Here is a 20,243-nt window from a genome sequence, read left to right on the forward strand (position 1 = left end):
CCTCACCCCCAAGTCTGAGGCTGCTGTGCAAGGGGGATTCAGCCCCCCTGACGGCCAGCGGTCACCACTCAGACGTCACTCGTCACTCGGGAGGGTCTTCCCTGTCCCTGCTGACACAGAGGGCGAGCACAAGGGGAATTTCTGTCCTTTTCAACTGGGCATGGGCCTGCCTTCCCACCAGCCCAGTGACCACGTCAGGGCCCTCAAAGGCAGCTGGTGCTTCCGGATCCCATGGCGCCATGACCATGGGGACAGCCTGGCTTCCAGCTGCCACGGGGCCAGGGTTGTGGTGAGGGGGCAGCGGACGCTCGCCATCCCCCTCATCGCCCCTCCCACCTCTCTCCTAACCCAGAAAGGAGAGGACCAGAGCGGGGGAGGGGAACTTCTTTGCAGGGATGCGCCACCATCTTAAGCCAACTTTTCCAGAAGCAGGAGGTGATGTGCCTTTCTGGGTGGGTTGGGGGAGGCAGGCAAAAGGGTCCCTATACTTTTCCCAGGATGCTATGAGCCAGAACTACAGTCCAGGACTGACCAGCTCCCCCAGGGTCTGGGGCTCTGGCTCAGGGTCAAAGGAGTAGATCAGGACTCAAAAGGCTTGTGCTTAAAGCCCAGCTCTACCATGTATTAGCTGCATGGCCTTGGGCGGGTGACACCACCTCTCCAGGCCTNGAAAGTAGGCTGGATCCACCCTACAGGCCACCCCGAAAGCCAGGCGGAGCGGCTGGGCCTTTATTCTGCAGGCAAAAGGGAGCCAATAGAATGTTTGGGAGAAGAGGAGGGACGCTACCTGTGCTAGGCTTTCAAAGCTGTAATTCAGCTTCCTACCAGGCCCTGTGTGTGACTCAAATCAGAGAGGCAACGGGATGGTTCAAACGACGGGCCCAAGGGTGGGAGGGGTTTTGCAGACACTGTGTTGATTTTGCCTCCTCCTCTAGGCTGTGAGGTCCTGGAGGTCAGGGCCTGAGCCTCACTCATCTCTGTGCCCCAATAACCAGGGTCATTACTGACCATTCAGTGAGCGTTTGCCCCAGATGATGGCCAAGACGGAGCCCCGTCCACCGGGAGCATTCCAGCAGTGGCCACAAGATGGCAGCACACACCCAGCAGAGACACACCCATCAGCGGAAGGGTGTAGGCGGGTGCTGGGAAAGGGAGCCCCTGCACAAAGAAAGGCTTCCCCCTGCTCCTCTCAGTCCTCTGAGTCTCTGTTGGTCCCCAGCTGCCATCACATCTGCCCTAGCAATACTCACTGAGGAGGGCTCCGCCATAGAGACGGATGGGGGTCTTGCTGGTCACCTGGGCTCCATCGAAGACTGCATCATAGAGCTGGTCAGGGAAGGCGAGGGCCTGTGGACATGCGTGGGCAGTTCAGGGTCAAGTTGGAGGGGGTTGCAGTTGAAACATCCCCTGGACATCTTCCTTCCCCCCTCGAAGCAGGGCTGAGGTGCCTGGGGCAGTCCGGCGTCAGAGCCTTGGTTGTCCCCCACTCCCCCATGCCAGGACAGAAGGCTCTAGGTTCCCAGGGGCAAGGAGTCAGGAACGTGGACCATGGGATCTAGGATGATCCAGAGGTGGGGTTCAGGTGGGAATGAGTGTCAGGAGCTGGGACTATGGAGGGAGCTACCTGACAAGTAGGGCCTCTGCACGATGGCCATGCGGGGAGAGGCAGCAGGGGCCCCAGGACAGGGGAGGAACCCCCAGTAGAGGCCCAGAGGCGGGACACAGGGAGCCAGATAGACCCAGGGCCTTGTCCCAGGGGTGGGGCTGGGGGTGGGGGGCTCACCATGATGGCAATGCCGGAGAAGAGCACAGCAGAAGCAAACTGCCAGACCCTGGGGACATGTGGAGAGAAAGGTCACAGCCAGGCCCCCTCACTGCCCCCTCCAGGCCCCAGGGGACCCTCCCCTCTCCAGCCAAGATGTCCAGGGATGGCTGGTTTTAGGGGGAGGGAATGAGACGGGACAGAGTGACAGGCATGGGGACACAGGGACAAAGCCGACGAGGCGGGGCCTCACGCAGCACCTCCCCATAACCTGGCACCCACCCGAACTCCCCCTCGATGCTCACCTCAGCCCCAAAGGCTCCCGAACAGCAAACTTGATTTCATTGCCCAGCACCTGGCTGATCTGTGGACAAAGAAGGGTCAGGGGCACGCCCAGCCCACTCACTCCCTGCCCTGAGCCCCCGACATGCCCAGGGACCCACCTGGGTACTTCTGCTTAGCCAAAGGCTCACCCAGGCTGGCTGGGTCACACTGAGGCCACCCCCCTCTGCCTCTTCGTGACACCAGAGCTTACGGGAAGCTGAAAATACGGTGGGTAAGAATAAAAGCTCAGGGGTCAGCTAGACACAGGCTTAAAGCCTGGCTGTGCCTCTGACTGGCTTGGCCCTTGCGCAAGTCCTTGACCTCTCTGAGCCTCAGTTTCCTTATCGATAAAGTGGGTTCATTAACTCTCTCCCAGGCCTAGCAAGATTAAATCATACTTATAAAGCAATTGGTACAGTAACGGGCACATAACAAGCACGAAATTCATTCTAACGATCTGTCTTTGTTTTTGTTATTATTCCCCTGACATCTCCATTAAGTTCCCAGAAAAAAAACAAGCCAAGTCCCGGGGCTCCCGCAGCGCTGCGGGCCGTGGCTACTCTTCTCCCAACCGGCAGGCCAGACCTGCCTCCCCAGGCGGGTGTTCCGAGGCGGCCCCCTGGGTGCAGCCGGCCTAGGCCCCTCGGCCCACCTTGGAGCGGTGCACCTCCCCGTCGTCGTCCTCCCCGCCCACGCCGAGGACCTTGCGGGTCTTCAGGCGGCTCACGAGGTCCGTCTGGCTGTGCTTCTTCATGAGAGGTGGGGGCTGCTTGGCCGCCATCTTGTCCTGGAGCCTGGTGTCTGCAGAGGGGCTGAGGGGAGACGCCAGCCTCAGCCACAGGTCCTGCCCAGCTTCCAGACCTCAGGGGCAGCCCCAGGGCCTGGTGAGCCACCCCCCCCCACCGTCAGCCTGGGGCAGCAGCTGGAACACCAACAAGAAACCTCACCACCTGGCTGTTTGACGAAAGGGGCAAGTCTCTGGCCTTCCTGGCCTCAGCTTCCTCATCTATAAAATGGGTCAGGGAGGACGTCCCTTAAGCTCTTCCAGCTGTGTGAGCCCATCTGGCCTCCACAGACATGTCACACCCCGGGGTAATCAGGCTAGCTGGAGTCTTACAGGTGGCCGTGGAGGAGTGTGTGGGCCCGGGAAAGGCATTTGGGAGGAGACCACATCCAGAGGTTCCTGGGAGGCAGGGGCAAACAGGAGTCTGGGCCAGTCTTGCCAGAAGAGGGAAGATCTGCCCAAGTCCTGGGGTCCAGGCCCCCCAGTGAACTTCTGCCCAGATAATCTCTCTGTCCAGCAAGCCCTCCCTCCTTGTCTTGCAGACGACCTTGTTCAAACCCAGTGGCCCCAGGACCCAGCCAGAGGAAGGATGGCCAGGACAGCTGGCAGAAGCTCTGGGCCCCTTCCTGCCAGGGGCACCCACTACCGGCCTCTTCCCTACCCCTTGTCTGCTCAGCCCCCACTCCCCAGCCCCCCCCCAGCTCCACCTCGGGCTGGGTCTTGAGCACCTACTATGTGCCAGGGACTGGGCTGGGAGACACAGAGATGAGGTGACTGCGGGTCCTGGCCTTCAATCAGCACAAAACCTATGCAAAGGAGACAAAGTGTCGACCCCAGTGAGGCAAAGGCTTCCAAAAACTGGCCCAGGGGTGGCCCTGGGTTCCTCTAATCACAGCCCCCGCCCATCCCCAGCACACAATGGGCATGATTTACACCCATTCCACAGATGAGGAAACCAAGGTCAACAAAGTTCAACCAAGATGGGGTTGAGGAACTCCAGTACCCCCACCCCCCAGCACCACATGCCCTATCCCAGCATCTCATTCTGTAGAAGCCCGCAGCCACCTGCTGGCAAGGCCGGAACACTACCCGCACTTAAAACAAAGCACCCCAACAAATAAAGCCCAGGGCAGGGAATCAAACCGTGGGGGGCCTAGCTATCTATCGTGGCTTTAGACTTGGGTCAGGCCAGGAAGCAGCAGTTTGACAGGGGGCTGACCAGTCCCACCAGAGAAGGCAGGCTTTAACCACACTGCTCCCCCGGGAGCTGGGCACCGTCTCCATGCCCCAGCACTTGCCACCACTTCTCGTGACTCCAGAGACAGGCGACGATCAGCCTGGCGTCCCTCCCGCCGCGGGGTGGACCTGTTCCAGATGGCCCACGAGAGCTGGCCAGCCACAGCTGGGAGCCACCGGGGCTCACCCCCCTCACCCGGCCTCAGCCAAGGAAGCACCGGGAAGCCCTGCCCTCACCCTCCTTCCTCTTCCGGCCTCCCCTCTGGCCTTTCATTTTTTAATTTCCATACTGCAGAACCGACATGTTTTGTTGTTTGCAGCTACATGACTTGCAGCACATGTACAGATGACGAGAAGGACCACCTGCGAGTCGGGACACCTGGCCTAGCCCGCCCCTCCCCGCCCCTCCCCTCCCCCCNGGGTTGTTTCCAGAGTTAGACAGTGACAAATAGATTTCCGTCCCGTGGCATAAGGGGGCACTCGGGTCAAGCCCACCAGGCCCCGGGCTGTCTCAGTGACCCCCGCTCAGAGCGTCAGCATCCTTCCTCTGCCCGACGAGCCCTTCCCACCAACACACACACACACAACGTTCCCCTCTGCACCGCAAGCCTCGACCTGCAAAGCAAGGGCTGTGGGTTGTGGCAGGGCCAGCCTCCAGGGACGGGGTACAGCAAGGGGACTGCAGGGTCCTGGGCTCCATCGGACACCAGCAGGACTCTTAGGGGGGATAGGCTTTATCCACGGGCACCGCCATCAGGTACTTGGGCCGGTGGGACCTACTGTGGCCTCCCCCCCACCCCAAGCCCAGCCCCTAGCAAGGAGCTCACCAGCCCCAATGGGCCCTAGGGCCTCCCAGGGAGAATGAAATCTCCGGGGCCTAGGATCCCCTGCCCCTGCCTCCGCACAGCTAAGTACTCGGAGCGCTGAGTTCCGTCCCTCCCACACCCAAAGCACGGGCCCCGCCTGGGGAACGCAGGTGGGCAGTGGTGGTACTCCCATGCACCTGGCAGCCCCCCCGTGCCCCACCCTCCAGGCAAACCCCACGCACGGCCCCCTCAGATCTGCCCTTGAACTTTCTTCCCCTTCCCACTCCACAGGTGTTTTTCAGCCCGGCCTCCTTTTAACCTAAGTGAGGGCAGAGGGCATCTCCCTCCGCTCCACTCCCTGCACTGTGGCTGAGCCAGAGTGGTTCGAATCCCGGTTCCGCCCTCTTACCAGCCGCAGGGCTTTGGGCAGCTCCCTGCAGCCCTCCCAGCCTCAGTGCCTGCCGCTGTGAAATGGGGTTGGTAAGAGCGCTTGCTCTGTGCAAGTGCTGGAGGCTAAGGAGAGGGGACACGGGCGGGGCCCGGGGCCAAGCGCCGGCCTGCCCACACTCCTACTTCCCTTTCTTCATTCAGCCATTCAGCCGTGCAGAGTGGAAAAAGCCAGCCTGATAGGGCTGTTGCGTCCTTTCCAGAGCCAGCTGCCCTCTGAAGGGCCCCCAGGGCTTCCCCCCATCGCCCTGCCAGGCTGCCTGAGGCTAAGGGCAGGGGCAGGCAGAGGAGAACATGCCAAGCGAGGAGCCGGGATAATGTAGCCTGCAGCCCCCTAGAGCCCAAGTTCATGACTCTCTACATTCTGCTCCTGGCAGGCCTCTCTGACCTCGATTCCCAATAAAGCCAGCAAGTCCCCGTCCTTTTTCACGGTGGTTCCCAGTTCTGACGCACTGCCCAGCCAGAAAGGTCCTCCTTGTGCCCTGCTCCCCCACCTTGACCCTCCTTGTTCTTCAGGGCCACATGGCCTGTCCTCAGGAGTCTTCCCAGGACACAGCCTCTCCCTCCATCCCCTGGACTCCCCCGGGTCTCAGTGTGGACGGCCATGGGCCACTTCCAGCCCATACTCCTAGTCCCGTCACGGGCTCTCGGGCTTCCAGAGACCCTGTGATCTGAAGGCAGGGCTGCTGCCTGATCTGAGAATCTCCCGGCTGGACCTCTGCCCACAGCGGGGCGTTCAGTCAGCACGGGCCAATGAGTGACAGCTGGGCCACGGGAAGCAGGCCTCCCCCAGGCCCACCCAGAACACCCGGGGTCACACTCAGTTAGACAGGGCAGGGCCCAAGGGGAGGCTCTGCTCCAAACACACATTGGGCAAGGCAAAAAGCTGAGTCCCAGGAGGACCACATGTAAGCCAGTGACAGGAGAGCACAGGAAAGGGGCTTTGCAGTCAGGCGGGGCTGGCTTGGAATCTGACATCTCCTATGGGCCGGCGGCCTCGGACCAGTGGGTCTAGGGTGCTGAAGACATAGGAGAGTGGGTACGGATGCTCTTGGCGAAGGGTCTGGCCCATGCAGTGCCCAGGAAATGGTGGGGCTCAGGACTGGGGGAGACAGTGTGGTGAGACATCACGATGGCCCCCTCCTCAGAAAGCTGCAGCCATCCCTAGGAGGCCAGGGCCCCGGGGCGTGGGTTTCTGGAGGTCTTGCTCACAGAGCCTGGGACACTTCCTGGCCTGTGAGGAGCTCACCAAGTATTTGTCACCAAGTCGTGAGTTGAGGAAGGGGTTGAGAGCCACCCCCCCACCTGACCGCTGGCCAAGGTCTGACTCCGTGCAGCACTGCCCCCCATACCCCACCCACTCCTCCCCTCAAGTGCACAGACATCGAAGGCCAGGAAGAACATCCCCAAAGAGCTCCCAGTGGCAGCAAGACAGAGGGGGTCATGACTAGACAGAGGCCAGGAACAGAGAAGCTTATCAGGGGTGCAGGGGTGAGGGGAGGGGGGGCATATACTTAGTGATTAGGCAAACTTGGGCTCAAACCTCAACTCTTTCTCTTGTCTGTGACCTCAAGAAAGTTTCCTAACCACTCTGAGCTTCCATGTCTTCCTTTGTGAAACCACGGGACTATTTTTTAGCTCACAGGGTTGTGCTGAGAGCTGAGCAAAGGCAGTCAAGGGGCCCGGCACCTGCCTTGGGCTCCATACAGGACAGCGATTAATGGCATTGCTTATGGAGCAGTTGCTGAGGCCCTGCCCTGGCGGCAGATCAGGCGGGGCTGGGGCATCATTCCCACGCTGGTCCTAAAGGACCTCTCCCCACCCCCTAGCCCCTGTAGCCTTCCCAGGAAGCCTGGTTTCCATAGAAACAGTCGNAGGAAGCCTGGTTTCCATAGAAACAGTCAGACTGCAGAGCTGTCCCCGGCCATGAGGGCTGGCTTAGAAACCTGACCAGCAGCGGGGGGCGGTGGGGGGGGAGGCGGAGAGGAAGGGGGCCCGGGGCCCAGCACCCCACCAGCTGCTGAGCCTCCCGGTGATTCAGGGGAGAGTCACTGCTGCTGCTGAGCGTCACAGCCAAGAACAGCTTCCTTTCCAAACAAGACCCTTTCCTGGAGGGACAGTGCCCCCCATGTCCCTCCCCATCTGGTAGGAACTGCCCCCGAGAGCTTCCACCCCCAGGGCTAGAGGCAGGGAACAAGTACTTCCAGACCAGGAACTCTTGGCAGCCCCCAAACAACACTAGGAGAATGACTGTACTGTCATCCCCATTCTGCAGATGAGAAAACTAAGGCCCAAGGGACTTACTCAAGCTTCTCAGGGTTAAGTGGAAGAGCTGAAATTGGGAGCAAGTTAACTGCGCTATAAATGGATATCCTGAGAGAAGCTGGTGGGGGGGGGGCTAGGGTGCTGTTTGGTGAACCCGACCGCTAGGAAGAACTAAGCCATAAGCCATCTTCCTCATCATATCGCCTCCTGAAAGCCCCTGGCGGGGTGCCAGCATCTGAACTCCTTCCTTCCTGGGGTCTAGCCTCCCTTGGGTTAAGGCCCTGTGACTCCAGCGGGACCAGGGAAGGGCTGCAGGGAGACCCATTGTTCTCTTATCACATTGCTGCAAAATAGCTGGAAATGGGGTGTGGGACAGGGCAGCGCCAGGAGAGGGGGCAGTGAGAGAAGGAGCCTCCAGGGCGGTCAGAGAGAAGGGGAGGCAAGGAGAGAGGGCCGGCAAGGAGGCTAGAGGGTCCAGAGCCCCCCGCCTCCACCCCGTCATCCACCGCATGGTCCCTTCCTGGGGCGGCCCATCAGCTCCTTGGCCGAGAGGCCCCCCCAAAGACCCCCAACTCAGAACCCCCCAGTCTGAGCCTTCAGGCAGAGTGAATCGCACATCTCAAGGGCTGTGCTGGAGAGGCGTGGGCGTGGCGGGACCCAAGTTCATTACCAGCCCTCCACCTGTGGGCAGAGTACCCATTTGGCCCCTCCGTTCCTGAGCTGTCAATGGGGGTCATGATGCCTGACTTACCAGGTTGGTGGCAAATTACAGCAAAACTAGGAAGTCACAGGACACACAGGGGGCTTGACAGAGGCATGACTGACATCACGACTGACGCCATCACAGGGGCTGCCAGCGTGCAGGTTTGGTCATGTGGGTCTCGGGGCTAAGGCACAGAGCCAAGGCGAGGCTGTGCGCAGTGGAGCTTCCTGGCGGCGTGTCCCTCGAGAGCGGAGTTATTCTACAGGACGAGCGTGCCTGAGTCAGCCTTGCCTCTCAAGTAGACGCCGAGCCAGCCCCGCATCACCCATTGCCCGCCTCACCCCCGGGGCTCGGGGTGGATGCGAGGGGCAGGCTAACCGGTAGTGCTGGCAGGGGAGGGGGGGGCGCGATGCGAATCCCACTGCGGGGACAGACCTAGTCCCTGAGACAAAACTCCGGACTCAAGGAAGAGATTCCACGTCCCATATCCAAGAACCTCCAGGAACACGGGAGTGGCCAGCGGGGCCCTGAGACAGGACAGCAGTGGGGAGACAGGACAGCTGAGGTCCCCAGAGATGCGGCCACCACGGTGAAACCAGGGCCCGACTCTGGGACTCGGGCGCCTCCTCTAAGGAAAACTGGGAGTGTGGTCTCTGGGGTCCTGCCGGCTGTCGTGTTCACGATGTGGCTTCTAGATCCACGCGCCAGGGGGACAGGAGGCCCTTGCTCCAGCTGCCTGGCTGTCCCTGGGGACACACAGAATTTATTTACCAGTTCTCTTTCTTTTGAAGGAGACTGATTTCCAGAACGGCAGAGGGAAGCCCAAACTTCCACCACAAACAAACATCTCCCAAACTCCAGGGACCAAAAATAAACGTTCCCTGCGTGCTGGAAAGGCTGAGAGAGCAGAGTGGAGGAGGGGACATCCCTGGCCTCACCCCCAAGTCTGAGGCTGCTGTGCAAGGGGGATTCAGCCCCCCTGACGGCCAGCGGTCACCACTCAGACGTCACTCGTCACTCGGGAGGGTCTTCCCTGTCCCTGCTGACACAGAGGGCGAGCACAAGGGGAATTTCTGTCCTTTTCAACTGGGCATGGGCCTGCCTTCCCACCAGCCCAGTGACCACGTCAGGGCCCTCAAAGGCAGCTGGTGCTTCCGGATCCCACGGCGCCATGACCATGGGGACAGCCTGGCTTCCAGCTGCCACGGGGCCAGGGTTGTGGTGAGGGGGCAGCGGACGCTCGCCATCCCCCTCACCGCCCCTCCCACCTCTCTCCTAACCCAGAAAGGAGAGGACCAGAGCGGGGGAGGGGAACTTCTTTGCAGGGATGCGCCACCATCTTAAGCCAACTTTTCCAGAAGCAGGAGGTGATGTGCCTTTCTGGGTGGGTTGGGGGAGGCAGGCAAAAGGGTCCCTATACTTTTCCCAGGATGCTATGAGCCAGAACTACAGTCCAGGACTGACCAGCTCCCCCAGGGTCTGGGGCTCTGGCTCAGGGTCAAAGGAGTAGATCAGGACTCAAAAGGCTTGTGCTTAAAGCCCAGCTCTACCATGTATTAGCTGCATGGCCTTGGGCGGGTGACACCACCTCTCCAGGCCTCAGTTTCCTCATCTGTGAAATGAGTGTAAGGATACCACCCCCCGCTGATGAGAAGGTGCACAACAACACAGGTAGAACAGTACCCGTTTTATAGCGAATGCTCAGTAGTAATGTTGCTGCTGTTATTCTCAGGCTAGGAGACTCAACTTCTTTGCCTCAGTTTCCCCCTTGACCATACCAGCTTCGGTCCCCTTCGAGGGGCTACATGCGGGTCCAGAATGGGGTGTTTACAAGGGGTGGCCTTACGAAGGAAATGGGAAGGGACCAAGGGTCACTCTAGGTCAGGAGGAAGATGCTGCTGGGAGGCGCTCACAACGGATGGGCAGGGAGAACCGCTGGGGGGCCGACGACGGGTGGCAGGGGTACGGAACCTCCCTCCTTGTTTCCGGCACTTGGCCAGGCCCGACCCTGGCAGGGACGCAAACCAGTGTTGCCAGTGAGTCGCTGAGATGCAGGGTGAAGTGAAAATGATATGGGCCAGAAGACAGAACATCAGGCACCCCACCCTGCCGCTGCGGCTGCTGCGTGTCCTGGGGTGACTGACATGTCATCTCTGAGCATCACTTCCCTCATCTGTGAAAGGGGCACACTTCATCCCTTTTCAGTCCGCCTTGCCTCCTATCTCTGCCCCACCCCCTCACTCCACCAGAACCACAGTGGCGTCTTACCTTTTCTCAAATATGGCGGACACATTGCAGCCTCAGGGCCTTTGCACAGGCCATTCTCTGCAGGATCTTTCTCTCTCCAAGCTATCCCCACTGCTCACTCTTTCAAAGCCTTGGCTCAAGAGTCACCTCCTCAGGAAGGCCTCCTTGCCCACCTTATTTAAAATGGCAGCCCCACCTCTGGCCTCAATATGCCTGACACCCAACTTCCCCCCCCACCTCCCAATACACTATATAATTTATTTTATTATTTGCCCCTCCACCATTTAAGTGTCAGCTCCATGAGGGAAATAATTTTTGTTTTGCTCTCAGCTGTCTCCCAGTGCCCGGAACTGTCTGACACTTGGTTCACTAAATCACCTTTGGTGTAGGGCCCACAATTTGTTCAATCAGTGAAAGTAAAGAAGCTATGTGTATCTAGAACTATGTATATCAGGGGTCACTGCTAATTTCACTGCTCCCCCACCCTCACACAGTGAGAGGCAGGCCCTTTCCCCAGAGGGGGTGGGGGGCTATCATAAGATTTGGGGGGGAGGGGAGGTAGCGCAGTATAGAGTTGGAGAAGCTACAGCTGGAGCCTGGGGGCAGGGATCCAGCAGGTGTTGGCAGCCAGACATGGGTAAAGGCCTTTGGGCCTCAGCCCTCCACTCCAAATTTGGAAGGACTGATTAAACCTACAGCATGTGGGCAGAAAAAGAGAAGCCAGGGCACCGTGTTCCCAGGCTACTGGAGCAACAGGGGACTCAGGGACCAGATGGCCCATTTCATGGATGGGATAACAGAGACCTGGAGAATGCACAGTGCCTTATCTCCTAACAACCCAACAAGGAAAACTGTTCCTCCTCCTGGGCTGAGTGTGGGGTGGTGTGAGGCTCTGGCTAAGGAACCCACAGTGTCCGGCCCCCCTCCCCCGGCACTCCACCAGTGCCTCCCACCCCAACCCACTCTGTGTCCCTTGGGCTCTTTGGGCTGCAGGAGAAGACGGTCTGCAGAGGGTCGTGGCCCCTTCTAACCTCCCACCAGAGGTGTGGGTCCAAGAGGCCGCACAGTTGGGGTGGGCATCGCCGCCGCCCTGATGCCTTCTCCCCGCAGGACGGCCGCACCAGGAAAAGTTTGTCTTTAGGAAACCAACCAGGAAGCGCGGGGCGGTGGTGGGGAGCCCATGCAGCCTCGGCCGTCAGCGCTGGGCTCCAGAGGCGCCCCGGGGTTCCCGGCCTCCGCCCGCTCCTGCCCCTGCCCACCTTGCTCCAGAGAAGAAACCCGCTCCCCTGGGGCCGCGAGGGGGCGGCGGGAGCCCGGGACTGAGTGGGGGAGGGGAGGGCGGAGCGAAGGGACGCAACGCAAGCGCCCGACCCTGCCGGGCGCGCCGGAGATGCGCGCGGGGTTCTGGCGCTTCCTCGCCGTCCCGGGGTGGGTGCGAGTATTTTGCCCCTGGCAGGGAGCCCCAGCCCACCGAGAACCGGGCCAATGGCCCCACACTGCCCCCTTCCCGCTGAGCGCGCCACTTAGGGGAGACTGGGGGGGCGTCCGTCTCCACCTGTGCTTCCCAGACCCTCCCACCCAACAACTGGGGCTTAGGCGCGGCTACGGTTTCTGCCTCCTCCCCTCCCCCCGACCCCTCCCTCCCTCGCCGGCCCAGAGACCCGGTGTCTCCCAGTCTGGCTTCTTCTTCCTCCACTGTGTCCTTTATCTCCTAGCTCCAGGCACTCACCCACTTTCTGAGACCCGGGGCTGAGAGCTGGGGACCCCAGGCGGGGAGCTCCGGCCTGCTGGGCTCCCCCACGGCCCGCCAAACCAGTAGGTCCGGCCAGCGGGAACTCCGCCACAGCGGTCCGCAGCCCTGCGGGGGCGAAGACAAAAGGAGGGGCACTCGCAAGTTTGTGCCGCGCACTCCTCGGACCCGGGAACAATGGCGATGGGGGGGAGGGGACAGAGAACGGAGCGCGGGGACAACAGTCCGACCCCAGGGAGACAGAAACTGCGCTTGGCTCTTTCTCTCTTGCTCCGAAGCAGAGAGGGAGGCAGAGGGGAAATAAACAGTCCAACAGGGAGGAGACGGGGGAGGGTGAAAGCCGGGGGAGAGAGGGAAACCGAGGCAGAAGGCAGGGCGGCGAGTGAAGAGCGCCAAGGGAGGTAACCGAAGGGGCTGCGGGACTGCGCCTTGCGGGGAGTCGGGGAGGGGGCCCCTGGAGTCCAGGCATTATCCGCCGGGGCCAAGGGGTCCTGGGGCGTCCAGCTCGCGCGCACGGGGGCCCCAGGTCCGCCGCGGTGCCTGCGGCAGCAGAAGCCCCGCCGGGCAGGGATGGGCTGGGCTGGGCTGCGCAGGTACCGGCTGGCGGCCGGAGGAGAGCGTGCGAGGCTCGGAGGCGGCGGCGGGGAACAGAACTTACGTTCCTAGCGCATGCTGGCGCCGGCGCTGCGCGGAGCTGTGAGGACGCCTGGGCNGGGGGGGGGGAGCCAGGGGACGCCTGGGCCCTCGGGAGCCTCACATCGCGCCGCCCGCGCGGGGCAGGGCAGGGCAGGGCCGGGCCGGGCGGGACTGCGCGCGGCGTCCTGCGCGGCCGGGGTTTACCCGAGTCTGGCGGCCCGCGCTGGTCCCTCCTCTCGGTCCCGCGCGCAAGCCAATGGCGCGCCGTCCCCTCCCACGCGCCGACTGCCTCGCCCCCGAGGGTGGCCGCCGGGCGGGAGGGGGAGAGGGGTTGGGGCCGCCGGGCTCCGGGGCTCCCCGGCCGAGGCTTTCCTAGGGACTGCCTGTGGGGGGCGCGCTCACGCCCCGGGAGAAGGCGCTGGAGAATCAAAGCCGAGGGGCCCGCGCCGCCCCGAAAGACTTTCTTGGCAAGTTCTGAAGACTGCGCCCCTTTCGTGAGACTCTCAACACCCCCATAGGTTGGCAAACCACACTGTCTTAAATATCCTCGGGGTATCCCCTGGGGCCTAGGCCAGTGTCTAAAATGGAAGGGACTGCTTTGGCTGGTAGATACCCAAGTGTGTAGGGAACACAGTGACAACAATGGTCACCATCTGCTGAGCGCCCGCTCCGTGCCAGGCACCGTGTGCTCAAGGAGTTGCGAGCATTAACTCATTTGATTCTCACAACAACCCACGAAAGCCGGCATGATTAATCCCATTTTACAGATGATGGCCAGGGACTTTTGATTTGGGCTTCCAGCCTGGACCCACCCTTTCCTCCCCCTCCACAAGACACCCACCCCCTCCACATACACACCCACCTTCTTCATCTTCCACCCTAAAATCTGGTCTCCCCGATGCTGCTGTAAACTGCACTGTCACGGGACTAAGATCTTATCCAGGGCTCCTGGACACATGGTGGGGTGCACAGTTGTCAGACCTTTTATCTCTGCACATCCTGTGGGGGGAGGATGAGGGTGTGGTTCGGGGGTCCCTCTGGGAACCTGTCAGCCTAAAAGAACCAGGGTCCTACAAACAATGCCCCCCCCACTCTGGGCTCATTTAACACCCCTGTAACCAGTAATGTGCCTCCCACCCCAAATCCCACCACCGCCCTGCACCCTCCTTCTGGGAAAACTGCCTGGCTCTCTTCATCTTATCTGATGGGAGTGGGGGGTGGGGACAGAAAGGCAAGGTTGATGACACGCTCCATTTCATGAGATAAGTAAACAGAGCAGGTGAAGGTGAGGTGAGGGGTTGCCCCAGGTCTCTAGCTAGGTGGGCATTTTGACTCTGGGTCTGAGCTCTTTCCACATCAGTTCCTGAAGGGTTAATCAAGCAGGCTCTGGGTCTAGACCAGGGGTTCAAATCCTGGCTCAGCCATTTGGTAACTGGCGGCCCGAGTTACTTAACCTCTCCATGGCTTGTTTCCTCCGCCTACAAAATGGGGGTGACCCTAGTAGGAAGTGCCCCTGGTTGGGGAGCAGCAGCGGTGCACACTTATTGAACACTGACTGTTTGCCAAGAAGACTCTCGATGCCCTCCCCAGAGCTGGGACTGGGCGGGAGAGGCTGTGCCCTTTTACGCGGAAGTAAACAAAACAGTACCTGGCTCGCGAGAGCCCTCGGTGACTGTGAGCTGTCCCGATTACCACGGGAACAACTCTTATCCTGAGGCACTTCTGTGGTCCACAGTGCCACTGTCCCTGCTTCCGGACAAAGCCCTCAGTCACTGATGGTCGAAAATGAATGAGTAGGTGAATGAATGAATGAATGAATGGCTGGAACTACAGATCAGGATTGCTCCGAAGTGTGCTGGGTGAAGCACAGAGCCAAGATCCACCTGACTCGAGGCTCGATAGTAGTCTTTGCAACAGCTCAGAGTCTCAGCTCGCTGCCTCAACAGAGCTGGCTGAAGCTGGGATGATGAATTCTTTTGTTGCCTCTTCTGTCTTGCCAGCATACAGGGCTCTGTGTCGCGGCCAGGAGGGTACAGACTTAACTAGTGTGAAGTGTCACCTCTGATTGTCCACCTTGACACGGAGACCCTGCCAGTGTTGCCTGTCTATACCCAAGAACCTGACCTCACATCCGTAAAAAGGACTCTCTAACAATCACCCCAAGATCTCCAACATGTAAGGCGTTGCCTTAGTAGTAGTGAGCACCCTGTCACTGGCAGCAAGCAAGCAGAAGCCAGGCAAAAGTCAATGAGGGGAGCTAGAGGAAGGATTCACACCTTAGGTGGCATAGGATGCGGATAAGCTTTGAGCCATGTGGGTCTTGATTCCGTGTTCTCTCTGTTTCCCGAACCCATCAGCGGGGAGCTTGGGAGCAGCTGCTCTCCCCCCATCCTCACGAAGAAGACAGTCTTGTCTGGGGCCTTCCTGTGTGTCAGGCAAGGTGCTGGGTGCTGGGGCCCTGGCAGTGAACAGGACCCAGCCCGTGTCCTTGGAGAGCTCACAGCTCTTGGGAGACAGGTGCCCACACAGCAGCAGTGGAGACAGCTCACGATGATAGGCAAAGGGCTCGGTGGGCAGGAGAGGGAAGAAGCTATCCATTATCCCCCCATCTGCACTCGCTAAAGCGCCCATTAGAAGCTCTTGCTCTCTTCCTTCCTATAGAGTTTTCTAAAGTGATGCGCCCCTAGTTCAGGAACGTTCCTTAGACTGCCATTCTGCTCTTAACTTCTCCGTCGTCTCATCTTTACACTGGGCATGAAAAAGTTCCCCTTGCTGGGCTGTCATGAGCCAGAGACTGACATTTGTCAGGTGCTAGGCAAGAACAGGTGCTCAGACCTGCTGACCATGCGGTGTCATCCTTATTTGCAGCACCGGAGAAGGAGCATTAGCGGAGAGGACGAGGTAAGGGGGCGGGGGCCCTGGCCCCACTCCTAACTAGCTGTGTGTCTCTCTGCTGCACCTGAGAAATGGAAATATAAAAACACCTGCCTCTGGGAACGCATCATCGTCGTCAAGTGAGGGAGTAGATGAGAAAGACTGGCAAACTGGAAATGCGGATTCCTATTACTATCATGCTTAGTGGGCTTCTCTGTGTGAAATTGTCCATCAGAGCCCCAGGAGGGTGGGGTGGGGTGGGCGTGGAGGTGGAGCCTAGCTGGGGGAGGGTCACTCGGAGCAGCCCTCCCCATCCCCCTCAGCGGGGGCAGCAGTACCTTCATAGTGCCTGGCTGTGAGCACGTGCCTCTGTGCAGATGGGGGGCATGTGGGCGGGCGTGTGGCTGGAGGGTGGCGTGGGCACAGGAAATGCCAGTGTCTGCGGCCCGAAATCACGTGTGGATTGTGAATCCCCAGGGAGGAATGCAAATATAACTGGATTGCAAAGATGCAGCAGTGGGACTAGGTTTGGCACCTGTGTGTGTGTGGGGGGGGGTGGAGATGCTAGGGGAATACCCATTGGGCCTAGTCTTTGGAGCTGGGGCCTGGGGACTGGGCTCAGCAGTGACCCTCCCTCCCTAGGGATGGGGCTGGGGCACAGAGGGGAAGAGGATGTCCTCAGAGGCCCCTGTGGTTGAACCCAGGGGTTTTAGAGCAGACAGGCCTGGGTTCAAATCCTAATTATGGATCATGGGCCAGTGTTTTCATTTCTCTGAGCCTCAGTTTCCTGGTCTGTAAACTGGGGGAATGGGTAGAGCTTACTTCCTAGGGGTTACTGGGAGTTTAACAAAGAGGACAGATGTTAAGCCCTTAGCAAGGAACAGACACTATTGTTGATAGTAATAGTAGTAGCCAGAAGGAGAGAGGGAGAGGGACTCTGGAGGAGCTGGTGCTTTGTAAACTGATCAAGGTAGCTCTGGGGTAAGAAGGTTGTCAAGCCACGGTGAGCTGAAGCTTCCAGGAGGAGCACCGCTTTGGACCAGGATGACAGGGCCGCCGTCCCACGGAGCGAGGCGGGGGAGTCGGGCTTTCCCTTCCCGGTTCCCCTCACTTCCGCTACAGCTTCCTTCCTGGTTAGAGAACCCGCCTGGTAAGACCTCTGGAGGTTTCCTCGCCCCTGCTGGGGGTCACAGGCTGAACACAGCTTTGGGGACCGAGAGGCGCAGCTGCAGGAGCAGGCACCCTGAGGCAGGCCTCCCCCACACTGCCTGGCCCCCGCCTCCAGCCTGGGGAGACTGCCCAGGCCTCCTTCCCTCCACCCCACTCCCTGGGGGCCGCCCTCCCTGCCTGTGAATCATCCTCACCGCCACAAGCCAGGCTGCTGGCTGTCAGCTCCTCACCTGTGGGAGAGACAACCCATCAGGATGGGGGTGGAAGGGATGGGGCTCAGCCCTTCCTACGGTAAGGGGGGGACAGCTTGGGGGCCAGAGGACCACAGCCGGCCCTTTCCTGCTAACAGGGGGGCAGGCTCCGGAGGGCAGGTACAAGCAGGACTTGGCAGTTAGACCGTCCTGGATTTAGGCACAAGGCCCCAGTCCTTGCTAACCAGCTCTGTGGTCTTAGACGACGTTCTCAGCCTCTCAGCCTCGGTTTCTTCATCTGCCCAATGGAAAGAGGACAATCATGATGACGCTCAGCGTCCTTGGAGAATTAAGTTAGACTCTCTACCGTTCCATCCTGAGCTCGGGGTCTGGCTCACAGTAAGCGCTCAGTGCATGTTCACTGACTCAAGCAATGAATGGACGCGTGGCAATAGCAGTGAGTGGGGGTGGAGGGGGTACACGTGGATGTCTGCAGGAAAGCCATCCTCCTGCAGCCCTGTGTCCAAGGCCCAGGACACCCCAAAACTCGGGATGGAGTGTGGACTCTGCCTTGTGGGTACAGCTGATGCTTCTGCAAAGCCAAACAAGAGCCTCAGGCTGGGTCAGACTCTCCAAGTGCTGAGCGCTGATTGTAGACCCGGGACTGCCTCGCAGTGAGAGCCTACAGCAGCCCCTGTGGGCTATCAGGTCAGGGCCTTGGACCCCAGGTGGCCAGCTAGGGCGGTGGCCAGCACCTCACCTGCCTCCAGCCCGAGGGGATGCTGGACCACCTGGGGACCATACCCCAGGAGGGCTTTAACACCATCTCAATAGATAGCTTTCTGAGCACTTACTGTGTGCCAGGCACTGGTCTAGGCACATTGTATGTACCTAATCGTAATAAATCTCAGGATGTTGGTATCATTATTAGCCCCATTTTATAGATGAGGAAACTGAGGCCCACTGAGTTACAAAATTTGCCCAAGGCCACACTCTAGAAAGCACTGAGGTCAGGACTGGAACCAGTCTGGCCCAGTGCCCCCCCCCCATGGCTCTGGTTGTGCTGCTGATCGGGGCCAGGATGGCCCACCCTCCTGCGGGGCAGTGCCCCACCCCCTACCCGATGCAGTCATTCAAGTTTGGGACAATGGCATCACCCATGCCAGCAGATTCGAATTCATAAAAATCGCTTTGGAGAAGTGGTTCTCAAAGCAGGGTTACAGGGTACATGCTAGAAACGCAGGTTCTCAGTCCCAGCTCTGATCAGGAACTCTGGCGGGAGGGAGTGGCTGGGGCAGCAAGCTGCATTCCCACAGGTCCTCCAGCTGATCCTTAGAGGAGCTAAAGTCGGAGAACCAGAGAACCGTGGCTTTAGAGCTGGCAAAGCAGATTCTTAAGATTCTCTCGTGGAAACTGACGCTTTGGTATTCTTCGGCCCATTTTACAGGTAAGGCTAATGAGTTTCCCTTTGCCAGATTTTGCATGAGGGAAGTGGAAGAGATGGGCCTGGAACCCACAGGGTGTTGTTCAGGAGTAATCCTGCTTGCATTCTCCCGACCAGAGTGTGGACCAAGGCGGGGAGGGGGAAGGGCTCGGATCAGAGGGGCTGCGGGGCGCGGGACTGGGCCAAGGGGGCGGGCCCTGTTGATTGTCCCCTCCGAGGGGCCCCAGCCCGAATCTACATAAATAAAGCTCAGCCTGCCATTTTGAGTGATCGGTTTATTAATACTCACGGGGCCGCTGCCCAGGCGGATCGCAGCAACAAAGGCGGCCGGCAGCCGCGCTCCGGGGGCATCGTTACGTAACTGCTCCGAGGGGCAGCGCGGGGTTAGCGGGCTGGGGGCTCCGGGGCGGTGGAGGGAGCACCTGCCAGGGAGTCCTCACCCCGTGCGCTTCTCCTCCCACGCCGGAAGCGGATTAACTCCTGCGTGGCTGGCTGCAGCCCTCCACTCCCAGCGGCGGGGCTCTCGGAGGCGGATCGCCTGTCCTGCCCTCGGGGACCAGCGGCTCAGCCAGGGCTTCCCCTCCCCCACTCACCGTGGCCCCTCCTTGCCCCATCCTCACTCCGAGCTGGGGGGGCGGTGAGAAAAGACCAAAGCATAGGGCAGTTGTGGGTGCAAGACTCCTGGCTTGCATCTCCAGCTCACCTCTGTGGGGTGATGCATTTTACAGATGGAGATTTGAGGCCCAGACTGGCTGACTTCATGCACCAAGAATTCCTATCCCCGAATGGGTCCAAAGCCCGCCTTTTTTCCCTTGTGCCCCGCAGCAGGTCTTGTTAACTGCCGTGGATCACTTGGCGTGCTGGTGTTCCTGCTGGGGTCAGAGGGCTGGGATGCTGTGGACAGGGTGGAAAGTACTGTGCGCATCTCCACATTGGGGGGGGGGCGCTGAGGAAGGCTTGGCACAGGCAGCTGGTGCCGCTGGTGATCATCGAACAGACGGTGCCAAGGACACACCATGGCTGTTGGGGTTAGTGGGGATCGGCACACCAGGCCTGGCCCCCACATTCCCCACCATGCCCAGACCCTGAGAAACAGCCCCTGCCATCCCCCCAAACGCTCCCATGCTACAGCCCTACTAGACTTTGCCCAGGCTGGGCCCTCTGACAGGAATGCCCTCCTCCCATCCACCATGCAGTGGGCCCTCTCAGGTCTGTCCCAGCACCCCAACCGTCCGCACCCCCCCAACATCAGGAACCCTTCAAGGCTGTCTCCTCCAGCCCTAGGAGCGCCTGGTGACAGTCCTGACACATGCCTTATGGGAGTTATTGCTGGCTGGCTGCGCTCATTGGGCCGCCTGCTTCGGGATGGGGGCTCTGTGTCTGCACGTCTCAAGTATCGCCGGGCCGGGCCTGGCACACCGTGGGTCTGTCTCAGCACTGGGTAAATTTGAAGTGAAGCGTAAGGCCCTCAGGTACATTTAATGCTTGGTGACAGCCTTCAGAGCCAGACCACAGAACTCCACAGACAGGCCGATGGCTCTGCTAACTCCTAGCTGTGTGGCTTTGGGTAACGGTGGTAGCCTCCCTGGACGTCTGCTTGCCTG

General features: G+C 60.0%; 1 protein-coding gene across 12 annotated transcripts; it reads right to left on the reverse strand.

Annotated features, from left to right (window-relative positions):
- Positions 1 to 678: 678 nt before the first annotated feature.
- On the reverse strand, positions 679 to 13,021 carry LOC117796806 (tumor protein p53-inducible protein 11-like). 12 transcript variants are annotated; one of them, XM_034646453.1, is made up of 9 exons: positions 12,983 to 13,021; positions 12,304 to 12,432; positions 3,603 to 3,676; positions 3,204 to 3,269; positions 3,034 to 3,092; positions 2,790 to 2,898; positions 2,068 to 2,126; positions 1,784 to 1,832; positions 679 to 1,347 (listed from the first exon to the last, which is right to left on the reverse strand). In XM_034646453.1, exons 4-9 carry the CDS (start codon positions 3,240 to 3,242, stop codon positions 1,237 to 1,239), a joined length of 426 nt encoding a protein of 141 aa, XP_034502344.1. In that variant the 5' UTR covers positions 3,243 to 3,269; positions 3,603 to 3,676; positions 12,304 to 12,432; positions 12,983 to 13,021; the 3' UTR covers positions 679 to 1,236. The 12 variants fall into 12 exon arrangements, with proteins under 12 accessions (XP_034502344.1, XP_034502343.1, XP_034502348.1 ...); XM_034646445.1 differs by having other exon boundaries at positions 680 to 1,347; positions 2,739 to 2,898; XM_034646452.1 differs by lacking the exon at positions 3,034 to 3,092 and having other exon boundaries at positions 2,739 to 2,898.
- Between the last annotated feature and the right edge of the window lie 7,222 nt (positions 13,022 to 20,243).

The sequence above is a fragment of the Ailuropoda melanoleuca genome, chromosome 16, assembly GCF_002007445.2.
Source record: "Ailuropoda melanoleuca isolate Jingjing chromosome 16, ASM200744v2, whole genome shotgun sequence".
In the NCBI taxonomy this organism is placed as follows: Eukaryota; Metazoa; Chordata; class Mammalia; order Carnivora; family Ursidae; genus Ailuropoda; species Ailuropoda melanoleuca.